At 39.2% G+C, this 16,812-nt stretch overlaps 1 protein-coding gene across 4 annotated transcripts in view; it reads left to right on the forward strand.

Annotated features, from left to right (window-relative positions):
- HDX (highly divergent homeobox) overlaps window positions 1-16,608 on the forward strand; it is a 105,097-nt gene extending 88,489 nt beyond the window's left edge. For all 4 annotated transcript variants that reach the window (XM_078147787.1, XM_020964621.2, XM_020964626.2 and 1 more), the window contains 2 exons: window positions 10,842-10,964; window positions 16,042-16,608. In XM_078147787.1, coding sequence (XP_078003913.1) covers window positions 10,842-10,964; window positions 16,042-16,167 — 249 coding nt within the window. In that variant the 3' untranslated portion in view covers window positions 16,168-16,608. The remainder of the gene's footprint in view (window positions 1-10,841; window positions 10,965-16,041) is intronic.
- Window positions 16,609-16,812: the final 204 nt, after the last annotated feature.

Raw genomic sequence — 16,812 nt, forward strand, 5'->3', positions numbered from 1 at the left:
GTCTGGCTGTAAAGTGGTTTCCTAGCAATGCAGATGGGAGGGGGCCCAGGGCTTATTTAGTAAGCTTACTTCCTAAGGCTCCTTTCCCTGAGGCTTCTGAGCTGCTTGAGGGAGTTTGAAGGCCTGGCCCAGAGGAGTTTGTATAGTCCAGTTATGCCAATTAGCTTTTGTGCCAGACTGTAAAGGGCATTTAGTATCCTGGCCCTTTTCATTGTAGCAGGTGCTGTAGGGAACAACGAGCTGTTTCACTGTTACTTGGGGGGAGGAGGGCCTTTGGAGTCCTCCCCTCCTCCCCCATAACCCCATGAACGACTTTGTTGGAACTCACAAACACCAGTACATGTAGAGTAGCCAGAGAATTGCAGAACTGGTATTGGCGTGTTTGCCAATTCCATTCATTTAGGCACCTTGCTGCCCTGCTTCCCAAGGAAGGCCACATTGAAAATCAAATTGCAATGCCTGTTTTTGTTTTTGACAGCCTAATCTGTATTGGATCATAATGTGTATTTTACCTTTACCCTGCTTAAAAGAAATTATTACACTGTGCGTGTAAACGCCCCCCCACACACGCAGTTATTTGGCACCTCTAGACAAGCGATTTTTTTTTTACTTTAACGTTGATTTATGTAGTAGAGTGTCATCTTGGGAAGGATCCTCCCCCCACCCCCAACCTCTGCAGTTCTATGATGCAAACAGTACTTGCTATTAAAGCAATTCAGCTTTTCTGTTTGGTGCTAATTATAAATTACTCAGAGTGGTGGTTTTTTTTTTTTCCCTGAGCACTGAGTTGAATCTACATGTTATTCTTGTGATACCATGTTACAAATGGAAAGAATACCTTCTTTGTATATTCTCTCATTGCTACCCATTGATACTGAGTGTAGACATTTGGAAGCTTCCGACTGGGTCGTAGCTTTGGAAACCCATATTGTGAAGCAGTGCCAAGCCAAGACCAAGTGGTGGGCAAAGGCCCTGAGGCCCAATTGTCTGGGTCATAAAAGCTACCTCAATTTGGCAGCTGTGAGCAGGCTCAGTGATGGAGTCAGCAAGGAAGGAAAGAAATGGGCATTTATGAGGGCCTACTCTGTGCCAGGCACTGCTAAGCACTTTCGAAATATTATTTCCATTTAATCTTCACAACCCCACTGGGAAGTAGATGCTGTTTTTATCCCCATTTTATAGTTGGAAAAACTGAGGCAGACCAACATTAAATGACTCGCCCAGGGTCACACAGTTAGTAAGTGCCTGAGGCTGACTTAAGGCTAGGCAATCTCTCCACTGTGCTACTAACTGCCTCCCTTCCTCTGCAAGGCTCCTTGAGTGCTTCCTATGGGTCATCCTGTTGGGTGAGAGCTTCCATCTAATTGAGTGGATTTAACAGCAAGACAAATGAGCTCATTGTGGTGTGGGCAACTCAGTAGTCAGTGCTCTTATTTCAGCGCTTCCCACAAGCCCCTCCTTTTCCCCGGAAATTACTCGAGCTGTACATAACAAATTACAGATAATCTAGAAAATGGTCAGTATATTTGCAAAGAGCAGCCTGTAGAAGGGCCTAGATGATGATTTCAAAGCTGTTTATGTTTTCAAAACACTACATGACTTCTTAGAATTTGTCTGAAAAATACGGGACCTGAATCTGCAAAGATAACTCTATGACCTTTGTAAGCATGAGTTAATTTTTTTAAAGTGATCTCTAATGGATTGTGAGTGCAGCTAGGAAAGGACTGCATAAGGATCAAATGGGAGATAATGATGCTTTATAGAAAAAAGTCTTCCTGGGTAGCACTTTACTAATACTGCTGCCTTGACAACTACTACTAATAAAGGCTGGAGTCCTTAAATGAAGCCAGCTTGCTAGAAGTAGGACGTTGGGCAATTTTATTGCCAAGCTTGTAGTAACCCTACTTGTCAATACAAAATGCCTCTTGATAAGGAACTCCGTTTGTACAGATGATTTATTTCTGATCAAGCTGTGTGCAAAGGCCGATACCAGAGGCAGTGTGATAAATGGTGTCGCCAACACATTTCATGCATTGGATGTGATTTTCCCTTGGCCATCTCAGTCAAGACAGCCAAAATGCCAAGAAACTCTCATTGTTAGCATGTTTTTATATAGCTCTTAATCAACACTGTTTTTTAAAAAAAATTGTGTCTTATTTATTTTTTCCAATTACATGTAAAAACAATTAACATTCATTTTTTAAAATTTTGAGTTCCCAATTCTCTCCTTCCTTCCCTCCCTCTCCTCCCTCTCCTCCCCCCTCCTCCAGAAGGCAAGCAATTTGATATAGATCATACATGTGCAGTCATGCAAAACACATCAGTCATGTTGTGAAAGAAAACACAGACCAAAAATAAACCCAAGAAAAATAAAGAAAGCAAAAAAGTATGCTTCCAGCTGCATTCACATTCCATCAGTTCTTTCTCTGGAAGTGGATAGCAGTTTTCACCGTGAGTCCTTTGGAACTGTCTTGGGTCATTGTATTGCTGAGAATAGCTAAGTCATTCATAGTTAATCATCCTTACAATATTGCCGTTAATGTGTACAATGTTCTCCTGGTTCTGCTTGTTTCACTTTGCATCAGATTATATAAGTCTTAGCATATTTTTCTGAAAGCATCATGCTTATCATTTCTTATAGCACAATAGTATTTCATCACAATCATATACCATACTTGCTCTGGCATTCCCCAATTGATGGACATCCCCTCAGTTTCTAATTCTTTGCCACCACAAAAAGAGCTGCTAGAAATATTTTTTGTAAAAATAAGTCCTTTTTTTCCCTTTAATCCCTTTGGGATAGACGTAATAGTGATATTGCTGGATCACATGGTGTATACAGTTTTATAACCCTTCATATCCTTTGGCCATTGGGGAATGACATATAGTCTTATAAATTTGTCTCAATTCTCTATGTATTTGAGAAATGCGGCCTTTACCAGAGAAACTTGCTCTAAAAAATTTTCCTGTTTTCCTTCTAATCTTGGCTGCACTGGTTTTTTTGTGCAAAAACTTTTCAATTTAATGTAATCAAAATAATCCATTTCATGTCCCATTATGTTCTCTATCTCTCATTTGGTCATAAATTGTTCTCTTACTGATAAATCTGACTGGTAAAATATTCCATGCTCCCCTAATTTGCTTATGATAATATCCTTCATGTCTAAATCATGTACCCATTTTGACCTTTTCTTGGTATACAGTGTGAGATGCTGATCTATACGTAGTTCCTGTCAAACTGCTTTTCAATTTTCCTAAGAATTTTTGTCAAATTGTGAGTTCTTGTCCCAAAAGCTTGGATCTTTGGGTTTGTCAAACACTAGATTATTATGGTCATTTGCTACTGTGTATTGGGTCCCTAATCTGTTTCATTGATGCATCACTCTATTTTTTTTAGCCAATATCAGATTTTTTTTTGATGATTACCACTCTGTAATATAGTTTGACATCTGGTACTGCTAGACAACCTTCATTCACATTTTTTTTTCATTGATTCCCTCAATGTTTTTGACCTTTTGTTCTTCCAAATGAATTTTGTCAATTTTTTCTAGCTCCATAAAATAATTTTTGGTAGTTTAATTGGTATGGCACTGAATAAAGTAAATTAATTTGGGTAGAATTGTTATTTTTATTATATTGACTTGGCCTACCCATGAGCCATGAATATTTCTCTAATTATTTAGATCCAACTTGATTTGTGTGAAAAGTGTTTTATAGTTGTGTTCATGTAGTTCCTGGTTTTGTCTTGGCAGGTAGACTCCCAAGTATTGTATATTGTCTTTCATTATTTTAAATGGAATTTCTCTTTCTATCTCTTGCTGCCGGACTTTGTTGGTAATAAGCTGCTAATTTACATGGTGTTTATTTTATATCCCGCAACTTTGCTGAAGTTGTTTATTTTTCTTTCTTTTTTTTATTAATTTATTTTGATTTATCAACAATCACTTCCATATGCTTTTGAGTTGAAAATTTTTCTCCCCCTTCCTCCCCCCCCACCCTCCCCGAGACAGCGCACAATCTGATATAGGCTTTACATTTACATACCCATGAAACATATTTTCACATTAGTGAAGTTGTAAGTAAAAATTAAAACCTATAGGAGGAACCATCAGAAAGAGGAAACAAAACTCAACAGAAGGTGAAATTAAGTGATAGCGATTCGACTTCCATAGTTCTTTCTTTGGATGTGGACAGCATTTTCCATCCCGAGGCCTCTGGAGATGTCTTAGATCCTCGTAATGCTGAGAAGGGTTCAGTTTAACAATCTTAGTCATTGCATAACATGGCTGCTATTGTGTACAAAGTCCTCTTGGTTCTGCTCATGAAGTTGTTTATTTTTCAACTAGTTTTTTAGTTCATTCTCTAGGATTCTCAGAGTATACCAACATATAATCTGTAAAGAGTGATATTTTTGTTTCCTCATTGCCTGTTCTAATTCAATTTCTTTTTCGTCTTTTATTGCTATAGCTAGCGTTTCTAGTACAATATTGGAGAATAGTGGTGATAATGGGCATCCCTGCCTCACCTCTGATCTTATTAGAGATAGATTCTGCTGATCATTTTGAAGAAAGTTCTATTTATTCCTATGCTTTCAAGTGTTTTTTTTTTAATAGCAATGAGTGCTGTATTTAGTCAAAAGCTTTTTCTGCATCTGTTGTTTTTGTTTTATATGGTCAGTGATGCTGATAGATTTCCTAGTATAAATCCTAGCTGGTCATAGTGTATGATCTGTGTGATGTATTGCTATAATCTCCTTGCTAGTAATTTATTTAAAAATTTTGCACCAATATTCATTAGGGAAATTGTTTTCTTCCTCTGTTTTTGCTTTTCCTGGTCTAGGTATCAGCACCATATTTGTGTTTTAAAAGTAACGTGGGGGGCAGCTAGGTGACGCAGTGGATAGAGCACTGGCCCTGAAGTCAGGAGGACCTGAGTTCAAATCCAGCCTCAGACCAAACACTTGACACTTTGTAGCTGTGTGACCCTGAGCAAGTCACTTAACCCCAGTTGCCTCACCAAAAAAAAAAAAAAGAGTAATGTGGTAGGATTCTTTCTTTGCCTATTTTCCCAAACAGCTTATATAGTATTAAAATTAATTATATAGCATTAGATTAGTAATATATAGTATTAGATATTAGTGTTAACTATATAGTATTAGAATTAATTGTTCTTTAAGTGTTATGTGAATCCATCTGGGCCTGGGGACTTTTTTTTTCTAAAATAGTTATTTAAGTATTGTATTTCCTCTTCTGTTAACCTGAGCAATTTATATTTTTATAAATATTCACTAGATTGCTAGATTTATTGGCATATGCTTGGGCAAAACAGCTGCTAATAATTGCTTTAATTTCCTCTTCATTGGTGGTAAATTTACCTTTTTCATTTTTGATACTGGTAATTTGGTTTTCTTTTTTTTTTAATCAAATTAACCAATGGTCTATCTCTTTTATGGATTTTTTCACAAAACCAATTCCTAGTTTTATTTATTAGTTCAGTAGTTTTCTTTCAATTTTATTTATCTCTCCTTTAATTTTCAGGATTTCCAGTTTGGTGTTTAATTGGGCATTTTTAATTTGTTCTTTTTCTAGGTTTTTTTTTAATAGTATACCCAATTCATTGATTTGCTTTTTCTTTCTCCATTTTATTGATGTAAGTGTGTAGAGATATAAAATTTTCCCCCAAGTACTGCTTTGGCTATCTATCTCCCATAAATTTTGATAAGTTGTCTCATTGTTGTCATTTTCTTGAATGAAATTAAATTGTTTTTTTGATTTGTTCTTTGACTCACTCATTCTTTAGGATTAGACTATTTAGTTTCTAATTAATTTTTAATCTGTTTCCGCAGCTTTTTATTGAATATGATTTTATTGCATTATGCTCTGAAAAGTTGGCATGTAATATTTTGGATTTTCTGCATTGGGTTGTGATACATGATACATAGTCAGTTTTTGTGTAGGTGCCATTTATTGCTGAGAAAAAGATATATTCCTTTCTATTCCCATTCAGTTTTCTCCAGAGGTCTATCACTATCTAACCCTTATAAAATTCTACTCATCTCCTTCTTTCTTGTTTATTTCATGGTTAGATTTATCTAGTTCTAAGAAGGGAAAGTTGAAGTCCCTCACTAATATAGTTCTATTGTCTTATTTCATCCTATAACTCATTTAACTTTTTCTTTAAGAATTTTGGTGCCATACCATTTGATACATACATGTTTAATATTGGTATCACTTCATATTGTCCTCAGTATCTAGTGTGATACATTTTCAAAATGAAACAGGTTAAATAAACATTTATGCATATCATGTATTGAGGTGGAGAGGAGTCTGTAAGCATCCTTATTTCAGATATTTTGTATTGAAAGGAAACTGCCTCTCCTCATGGGTGCCGTGTGTAAATTCTGGTATTCCGGCTAGGCTATCTACTCTTCCTCCTCTAGTTAAATAAAGAAAGAACAAAAACTAAAACTAAAACCCTCTCATTTGTAGATGACAGTTTTCCAGATTCCATTTTAAAGAGGGTGAGATTGTATATAGGATTACATCTGTGGGTGAGAAGGAAACAGTAGCATGAGATGAATTCTCTACATCAAACACTCAACTTTCCTGAACATTTCCCTAGTGAATAGTGAGAAAGATAAATATAGGAAATTTAAGGTATTTAAACAAAATTGTCTCCAAATAAATGGTTTTCAAAAATGCAAAAAAAAAATATTGATATGACTTCATTGACTACCTTTTAGCAAAAGTACCTTTTAGCAAAATATGGTTTCCCTGCTTATCTCTTTAAATGTATTTTTGCTATTACTTTGTCTGGGATCATGATTGTTACCTCTACTTTTTTTACTTCAGCTGAAGCATAATAGAGTCTGCTCCAGCCCCTTACCTTTACTCTGTGTGTGTTTCTCTGCTTCAAGTATGTTTCTTGTAAACACCATATTGTTCAGTACTGGTTTTTAAATCCACTGTGCTATCCACTTCTGTTTTATGGGTGAGTTCATCCCATTCACATTCAGTTATGATTACTATGTATTTCCCTCCACCCTGTTTCTTCCCAGTGTTTATCCTTCTCTTGGTCTCCTTTCACCCTCTCCCTCTTCAAAAGTCTGTTTTGCTTCTGACCACTGCCTCCACCCATCCACCCTTCCCTTTGTCATTCCTCCCTTCTCTTATTCCCTTCCTCTCCTGCTTCCCTGTAGGACAAGATAGATTCTATACCTGAGTGTGTACATTATTCCCTCTTTGAGCCAATTGCAATGAGAGTATGGTTCAAGTGTTTCCCACCTCCATCTTCCCTTCTGCTGTAAAAACTCTTCCTTTCACACCTCTTCTATGTGAGATAATTTACCCCAGTCTACCTTATCCTTCCCCCTTCTCCCAATGCATCTTTCTTTCTCATCCCTTAATTTTATTTTTTTGAAATCATCACATCATAGTTAATTCATTCCTATGCTCCTTGTCTATGTATACTCTTTCTAACTGCCTTAATAATGACAAAGTTCTAAGGAATTACAAGTATCGTCTTCCTATGTAGGAATATAAACAATTTAAATTTATTGAATCCTTTATGATTTCTCTTTCATGTATACCTATATATACTTCTCTTGAGTCTTGTATCTGAAAATCACGTTTTCTATTCAGCTCTGGTCTTTTCATCAGGATTGCCTGAAAGTCCTCTATTTCATTAGATGTCCATTTTTACCCTGAAGAATTATGCTCCATTTTGCTGGGTAGGTTATTCTTGGTTGTAATCCTAGCTCTCTTGCCCTCTGGAATATCTCATTCCAAGCCCTCTGATCTTTTAATATAGAAGCTGCTAAATCTTGTGTTATCCTGACTATGGCTCCACAATATATAAATGCTTCTTTCTTGCTGCTTGCAATATTTTCTTCTTGACCTGTGAGCTCTAAAATTTGGCTATAATATTCCTGAGAGTTTTCCTTTTAGGATCTCTTTCAGGAGGTGATCAGTGGATTCTTTCAATTTCTATTTTACCCTCTGTTTCTAGGATATCAGGGCAGTTTTCCTTGATAATTTTCTGAAATATCATGGCTAGGTTCTTTTTTTGATCATAGCTTTTAGATGGTCTAATAATTCTTAAATTATCTCTCCTCAATCTATTTTCCAGGTCAGTTGTTTTTCCAATGAGATATTTCACATTTTCTCTTACTTTTTCATTCTTTTGATTGTGTTTTATTATTTCTTGATATCTCATGGAGTCATCAGCTTCCACTTGCCCAGTTCTAATTTTTATGGAATGGTTTTCTTCAGTGAGCTTTTATACATCCTTTGCCACTTGTGCAGTTCTGCTTTTTAAGGAGTTCTTCTCTTCAGTGGATTTTTGTGTCTCTTTTACCATTAGGCTAATTCTGTTTTTGAAGGTGCTATTTTCTTCATTATTTTTTTGTGCTTCCTTTACCAAGCTGTTGAGTCTGTTTTCATAATTTTCTTGCTTCACTCATTTCTTTTCCCAAATTTTCCTCTACTTCTCTTATTTGATTTTTTATATCCTTTTTGAGCTCTTCCAGGAATTCCTTTGGGTCCTGTCACCAATTCACAATTTTCTTTAAAGCTTTGTATGCAGCCGTTTTGACTTTGTTGTCTTCTTCTGAGTTGGTGTCTTGATCTTCCCTGTCATTATAGTAACTTTCTATGGTCAGATTCTTTGTTGTTGTTGTTTGCTCAATTTTTAGCCTATTTCTTGACTTTTAACTTTATGTTAAAATTGGGTTCTGCTCCCAGGGTGCAGGGGGTACTGTCCCAAGCTTCAGGTTTTTCAGAGCTAGTTCTGGGGATCTATAAGTTTTTGTTTCTTTCAAAGTGGTATCATCTAAGGAGACGTGTTGTCACTGCTTTCCTTGCCTATGCTCTGGTCTGTGAGTGACTGCTAGCGCTTTTCTTTGCCCTGGAACTGTGTCCAGGACCCCTGCTTCCCCAAGTGCTTTTGCTCATTATGACCATGTTCCTGCTCTCCTGCAGTCACAAGCATCAGTGCTTCTTTCTAGATCTAGAGACTACATCTCTTGCTCTCCCATAAGCAACCACAAACGGTCTTCTCCACCCTGAAATTGTAACTAGGGACCCCGCTCTCCTGTGGCTGTAGGTGCTAGTGAACTAGCACTTCTCCTCACCCTGAGACTGAGACCCAGAGCAGTGTATGGGCAATGCAATAGAGTTCTGTACCCAGTACCACGAAAGGGTCCCCTGTAATCTCCTTCTGACCGGTTGTCCAACCCCCTTACTGCCAATGCAGCTGCCCCCACGGCCTACTTCTGGCTTGTTGATGTGCAGACTGTACTGTGCTCCAGGCCCAGCCACTTCCCAAGTTGTCTTAGACTAGAAAATTGTTTCACCCTGACCTTTTGTTAGTTCTGCCACTCCAGAATTTGATTTGAGGTGTTATTTTAAAGTTGTTTGGATGGGATTTGGGGAGAGTTCACCTGGGTCCCTACCTTTACTCTGCTATCTTGGCTCTGCCCCTCAATCAACACCATTAAAAGCCCTTGCTAGTCTCTGTAGTGGTTGAGACCACTACACTAGGCTTCTGTCTCCATCAAATTGACCACATTTCTCTCTCATCTGGCATGTCATGGTAAACAAGCAAAAGCCCAGTAGTTAGAGTCAGAAGTCTTGGGTCTGAATTCTAGTACTGTTTACTTGTATAGCTCTGTGACCTTGGGCAAGTTACTTTAATTACCTGGGCCTCAGTTTCCTCCTCTATACAATGAGAGGGCTGAGGGATGGTTTCTAAGGGCCCTTCCAGTTCTTACTTTCTCTCATTGTTTGGTCTGAGTTGCCTAAGCCAAATGTGTAACCCTGATGCATGTTAACTGGAGAATAATAAATACCAACTTATGTTTTTAATTCATTTTTCTCCAAAACACTTTCATGCCCATTATTTAATTTGATCTCAACAACTATGTGGAATTAAAAGTTGGAAATGGCCTTGGGATGCCATCTAGACCAACCCCCTTCTTTTACAAATGAGAAAGGTCAAATGTTTCCTTTTTGTCTTCGTAAAATCAGTGCCTGGTAGATAGGAAGGGTTCAATCAATAAATGCTTGTTGAATTAAGAGGCTTGGCCAAGGTCACACAGATCATAAATGATTGAGCTAGGATTAGAACCAGAGTCTTCTGCTTCACTGGGGCAGGTATGGTGCCCATTATCCAGATGAGAAAAGTTGAGGCTCCAAGGAAGTGATTTGCTCAGGATCACACAGGCCAGTTTTAGAATGGAGGCCTCGTGACTCCCAGTGAGAGCCTTGGCCACCTTCCACCCCACTGATATGAGTACTTAGGAGAAGTTGGGGACCCAGTTTGTTGTATGAGAAGATGCAGGCATCAGGCTTATGCGCAGGTGCCCAGACCAGTCCTCACAATCTCCATCATGCTGGCCACCTTGCAAGAGGGTGACATATTTAGCTATTCCCAGCACCTCATTTTATCAAGGAGGCCACGAGATTCTCCCTTGCCTCCTTGCTCTCAGTTAATGGGGGTCCGACTGTTGTTAATCCTAATCTAAGTGCTGATTAGACTTTGGGGAATTTTCCAAGAAAGGAATTGTTTCGTGTTTTGTTGAGGTTTTTCCTTCTCTCTTACCTTGTGGCAGGATTTTTGACCTTGGAAACTCAGACTTGATCATCTTTACCCTGAGGGATGTTTTCTATGGCAAGTCTATTAACAGCCAACCTTTGAGCACTGGAATAATTTAGCTTGCTTCATTATATTCTCCCCTGTTAGAGCTAGATTTTCTCTCTTGTCCCTTTGCTTTGATAGATTTTAGAATTTCCACCTTTCACATATACTAATGTCATTGGGGCTATTTCTCTCTTGGCCTGCAGAATGAAGAAGTCAGATTCATGGAAAATGAGCTGGAAATTCAGAAACAAAAGTACTTTAAACTCCAGGCATTTGTGAGAAGCTTGATACTAGCCATGAAAGCTGATGATAAAGAACAACAGCAGGTAAGTCAGAGAGGAGACTGGGAGGCTGTCATGTATCATGATGAGAAGTGGGACACACTACTGCTTTTCTTCATGTTTTGTCACGTCTGTTCTTCATTCTGGTTTTGCACTGAAGAAGGATCTATTATGCTGTGATTTTCCTTCTTTCTCCCCTGACCCTCCGCCCCAGGAATGTAATTTTCTTCACTGTTATCATCAGGCTTTGGGCACAATCCGTTAGTGGAAAGACAAGATGGCAGACCAGCACATTTGGTCAATTTGTATCCTTGCCTTTGGGAAGGAATCACAGGACATCCTTAAAAACAAAGCAATCCAGGGCCAAGGGCAACCCACCCAGAATATTCTGAGGAGGAGAGGTTGGCCTTGGCTGGGGCACTTTCCAGGATGCAGTTCATGTGAGCATTGGCCAATCCAGAGGCTGTGGAGGAAGAGAGTGCCAGGCCTGGGCCTCACTTACCTTTTGTCTGTGCAGGAACTCATGGAAGTGTATGTCTTCGGCTCAGTAACACTCCTCACAAAAGAAGTAGCAAGGGATTTTGGGAAATGCCTGGTGACCATCATTATCATCACCTTTTTTCATTGTGGCAGAATGTTTGATTCTTCCATTTAAAACATCAAGTGTTATATCTTGAGATAAGGAGAGAAGCATATAAATTATTTTGTTAAACATAAAACAGTGTTAAGTGTCTGAGATGAGATTTAAATCTAGGCCTTCCCAACCATAGAGTACCCCTCTACCTATACCAAACTACCTCTTTTGTTTGTTTCTTACAGCACAGTAACTTGCCATTACATTCTTATGCCACGATTTGTTTATCCATTCTCCAAATCAATGGCCACCATTGCCTTTTTCATATTTTGAGTGTCAAAATGAAGACCTCTTATATTTTTTCTAGTAATTTCTTATTCTTGCTAAGGTGAATTTCCCACAAATTCATTTCCACTGAAACGAAGCTAAATGTTACCATATGTTGTATCACTAATCTGAGATAGAACGTACGTTAGCGGCACAAGGGTCAGAGAAGCATTTCTCAGGGAATGTCCTCCAAGGTATAAGGAATCCTGAAAGAGCTCAGCCAGTTTGGACCTTTGCCCTAAGGCAGGGCCACACTTAGGCCCATCCCAGAAAATTGGAGGAGCAGATGATCCTAGACCCAGAGTGAAAACATCCCTTAGATGCCATCTGGGCCAAGCCCTTCATTTTACAGATGAGAAGATTGAGGCTCAGAAAGGGGAAGTGTCTTGCTTATTGTGGGGCAGAGTGAGGCTTTGAACCCAGTTCTCTGTCTCCAAACCCATCATGCAGAAGGAGATTCTATAGCTGTTGAACTCTAGCAATCCAAGCCTCTCATCAATTCCTTTCTATATATTCTAGAGGAAACCTCAACTATGAAGCTCAAGTCCAAAGAGTTAATTCACTCATGAGACTCAAACCAGTCTTCATCTACTTGCTTACAGCCCCAGTTCAATCAACCATTAATTGCCACTTCCAGCTTGGTTCAAGTGCATTGCTCTCAATTGCACGTATGTAGTAGGATTCTACAGTCCCTTCATTCTCAGAAATCTAAAGTATAGGCTCAAAGGGCTAATTACAGTGCTTTAAAATGTGGGCCCAGAGGCATTATACATTTTGAATAATTATAAAAAACAAAATTTGACCCAGTACTAGGACTGACCTTTGGAATGTGGTCCTGGACTCCAAGACTGTAGGACTATGAATTCAATTATGCAGTCAATTTGGAATCACCAGTAGCATTTGAAATCCATGAACAACGCACAAATTCGTTTTAGTTTCAAAAGAAAAAATAAAGGAAGCTAGTACGAATTCCTGTGTGGCCCATTTTCTGTGCTGCAGTGACTGCTTAGGCCTCGGACACTAGCTTTGTGACTCTGGACAAGTCATCTGACTTCAATGTTTTAGTTTCCTCATATGTAAATTGGACATAGTAATAATATCTATGACTTAGAGTTGTTTAAGGATCCAAACTGTGGAAGGTGTTTTACAAGCCGTAAAGTACCATATCACTGTGAACAGGTTATTATTATTATTATTACTGTTGGTAGTAGTAGTAGTGGTAGTAGTAACAATAACAGAATGAACTCAAGTGAGCTGGGCCTTCTCCCTTTTTTCTTCTTCTCTGGTAGGGGAGCTAGAGGTGTAGAGACATGGCAATGATGTACAACTATGATAGCGTATGCCTGAATAATGAATAGCTGCTCTTTTGGTGACCAGTGGCTAGTATGGATCCTCAGAGTGTGGTCTGCCATGGTCTTCAGGTGGCCTAAGGGCTGATCTCTTGTCTTGTTAGCATTTCTGTTGTTACACGACTATGGTTCTGTTACTGGAAGGAATGAATAAATTTGACATTTAATAATCTTGAAATCAGCTATAACCATGTTAGTGTGTCATTGAAGGCAGTATCACTTTCCTATGAATCCTGATGACTTGTTTTGCTTGTCTTTGCTGTAACAAAGAGAAACAGGAAGGTTGGATGAGCTACAAAATCTTTTGTCCCAGCAGCGTGTTCAGGGGCTGAAAAAGTTGGAGAACGCTTGGTATAGGGGAGATTGCAGGTTACCTAGGTTTTTAATTCACAGAGACGACAATGAGCACCATTACACTTGCCCCAGACTGTTAAAGACATTGTCAGCCGTAGTCACTGTACTGGTTGTTTTTACTGAGCTGATTTTCTTCATTGCAAGGGATGGTTCAGTTCAGAGAGATATTTTGAAATGACTGTGATGTAAAAACAAAAGACATCACTAAAACCTATTTTAAAAAAAAAAGAGAAAAATGGTTACTGATGACAAGTGATGAAACCTCTTTCTGTCTTCTTGGTAAAGAAGTTGGGGACTTTGGATACTACATGTTGCTTACTCTCTCAGACACTATCAGCTGGGTTACCTGGTTTTGCTTAGTTCATGGGGGCCAAGGTCATGGATAGCAGAAAATGTGTCTCATGTGAAAAGTAAAAGACGTCAAGGAAACTTACAATATGTGTGTGTGTGTGTGTGTGTGTGTGTGTGTGTGTGTGTGTGTGTGTGTGTGTGTGTGTGCAAAGAGAGAGAGATATCTTGGCCAATCAGCTTTCTTCCCTGAACTTTGGATCCTCTGCCTTTCCAGTGAGGGTAAAGAGCAATTACTGTCACAAAGTTTGCCATCCCCCCATGCCTCCATCTACCTCCACCCCCGTGTTGGCCTCAATTAATGTTACAGAGACTGATATGGTACTGGCTCGGTCAGATTCCACTTGTCTGTGCTCCCAAGACCTCCAGCAGTTGAAGGGGAACCAGTAGTCAATAAAGTCAACTGTTTACTTTCTTTGCTCTGCAATAGAAGCAGTCAAAGTCGTCCCAAGATTTGCTCAGGGTGTTAATATTAAAAGCCAAGGTCATAGTAAGACGTTGAAAGTCACCACTTCTTAGTCAACTTTATGCCTCAGCACTCAGTTTTATTTGTTTTTTATATACATACACATACCGATACATAAATAAATATAAATAGAGAGACATGTGGCCTCTGAGACTCAAGTCTTCAAACTTCACAAGACACCGACATTAATCAGCCATGGGTAATTCAGTGTTGAACAAATACATAATCCTCTTCCCAGACTTGAAATTATTACTCCTAGATTTGATAATGCAGTTGTCTCACGTCCTTTTGGCCCCTGCTATATCTCCTGAAAATCTTAACAAAAGGTCTTGTTAGTGTCTGTTACAGTGGTTTGCCTTCCTTAATGAGGATGCTTGGCAATTACAAATTGAACTAAGTCCAGTCGTTTATTTTGCACAGATTCTGTCTAGCCAATGCCAGTAATGACTTCCTTGTATCTGACCTTGGTTAGAGGTTAACCAACATGCCAGAGATGAAAGCTTCTGCATCCCGTTACTGGGATACAGCATCTGAGAAGCCACGTAGCACTTTGGAGATAACCTTTCTGTATCAATGATCTCCATTTCAGCCAGAAGTTCGAAGTTTTAAACTGAGTAAAATAAACGGCAACCCTGCTTCAGTAATGAAAACCTCATTTCCACACAGGTGTTAAAGTAACTCGGCCATCCCTCTGTTACATAGCATGTCCAAGGAGTGTGTTTCTGATCTTTGGTATGGTAGGCTAAAATGTACTTTGTCTTTTAAAAGAAGGAAATGCATCCTGCCTTATTTCATCAGAAGATCTTGTATCTTCACACGTACCTTTTATTTAATTGGTTCACATCCCTTAGTCTGTACCCAAGACCCCAACTAAGGACTGGAAATTGCTTACCTCTACTACGTTGTTTTCAGTTGAGGGAGTGGCCAAATGGCCCCTGGATTTCTAAGCCCTAATGGCAAGATGGCCACGTAGAAGCCAGCCAAATAAAGACCATTTGTTTGGAGTGGGCAGACACCAGTTCTGTTCATCCTGCCAAAGCAATTGGCCAACGGCAGAGGTGAGTCCCCGGTGGTCTGTCCAGGCAGCCTATTTGCTACACATCGGTACAGATGGATCATTTAGCCATCTGGTATCACCAATGTGGCTGTGTCCCAGGAGGTTGCTGGGTCACCTGTGGATTGGGCCATGGTGTAAGGAGAGGATGCCTGGGCCTCTTTGGTCTGTCCTAATCCATTTTGCTGAAGGCACTTGTTCTTACACCAGTATGCAAAGTAGCTTGCAATGAAATGGAAATTGTCTCAGTGATGGAGAGCATAACCGGTACTGGCCCACAATTTTCTGACTCTTTAATGGTGATTATCAGACCCTGCTGCACTAGTCGTGATGAACTGGAGATGCCTAAAGCTATCCAAAGTACTTGCTTGAGAATGGTTACTCATCTTCCCTCCTGATTTCCCCTTTGTCCAGAGTGCCTCTCCTGCATAATCTGTGCTCCTCTGTGTCTCCTGCTTTATAATTATTAAATTGTTGATGAAAATTTCCCTTTCAGGTAAGGAATTTGTTGTGTTCTCACCAGAGAACCATGCTGACCGAGGATTCTTTCTCTAAATCAAAATGAGACGCTTGCAACTTTTAACGTAAACCTAGGCAAATCTGTCCATATACTAATCCAAAAAAATTGATTTTTTTTTTTTCTGCCCCAGGCCCTGCTGTCAGATTTACCTCCTGAATTAGAAGAGCTGGATTTCCATCATGCCTCGCCAGAGCCTGATGATACCTCATTCAGTTTGTCTTCTTTATCAGAGAAAAATGCCTCCGACAGTTTGTGATTCGGGGAGGGGGTGGGAGATGGGGGGGGCAAGCTATGCCGCAGCCTTTGGGCTGCCTAACAGGTGTGCATTTCAAGATAACTGCATTGTGTTGCCTGATACCTTTCAGTTGGAAAAACAAAGTGAGGGAAGCAGACAGATTCTGTGAAGGATGGACATGATAGAATGGCTGCAATTTAGAGTGAAAAGAAATATGGGATTTCAAAGCTTAGTGTTTGGGGTTTGGGGGTTTTTTGTAAACTGAGGAAGCTCTATGGGGAAAGCTTTATTTAATTTTTAGCAGTACAGCCATGAAATACTTAAATGTCTAATTTTGGAGAGATTTTGTTTTTCTTTTGTTTTGTAGAAGAGTCTTATTTTGAACAGTAGCTTTGAGCAGGGAACCAAGAATGCAAAAAAAAAAATAAAGGTATTTCAACACTACCTGTCAAGACGATCAAACTTGGCTAGCCTGGTTTTTGTGGCCTCCATCCCTCTCTCTCCTCTCCTCTCCTTGTAATCCACACATACACTTGTACTCAGGAAAGCAGGCTTAGAGTTGAACATGGACATGAAAAACCAGTTTGAGCTTGGATGAGTGTGGGGAATTATTCTTGGACCCCTGTGAAAATTTCATTGAAGTCAGAGATTGAACTAGAGAAGTGC

The sequence above is a fragment of the Phascolarctos cinereus genome, unplaced genomic scaffold (genome assembly GCF_003287225.1).
Source record: "Phascolarctos cinereus isolate Bilbo 61053 unplaced genomic scaffold, phaCin_HiC Scaffold_8;HRSCAF=390, whole genome shotgun sequence".
NCBI lineage: Eukaryota > Metazoa > Chordata > Mammalia > Diprotodontia > Phascolarctidae > Phascolarctos > Phascolarctos cinereus.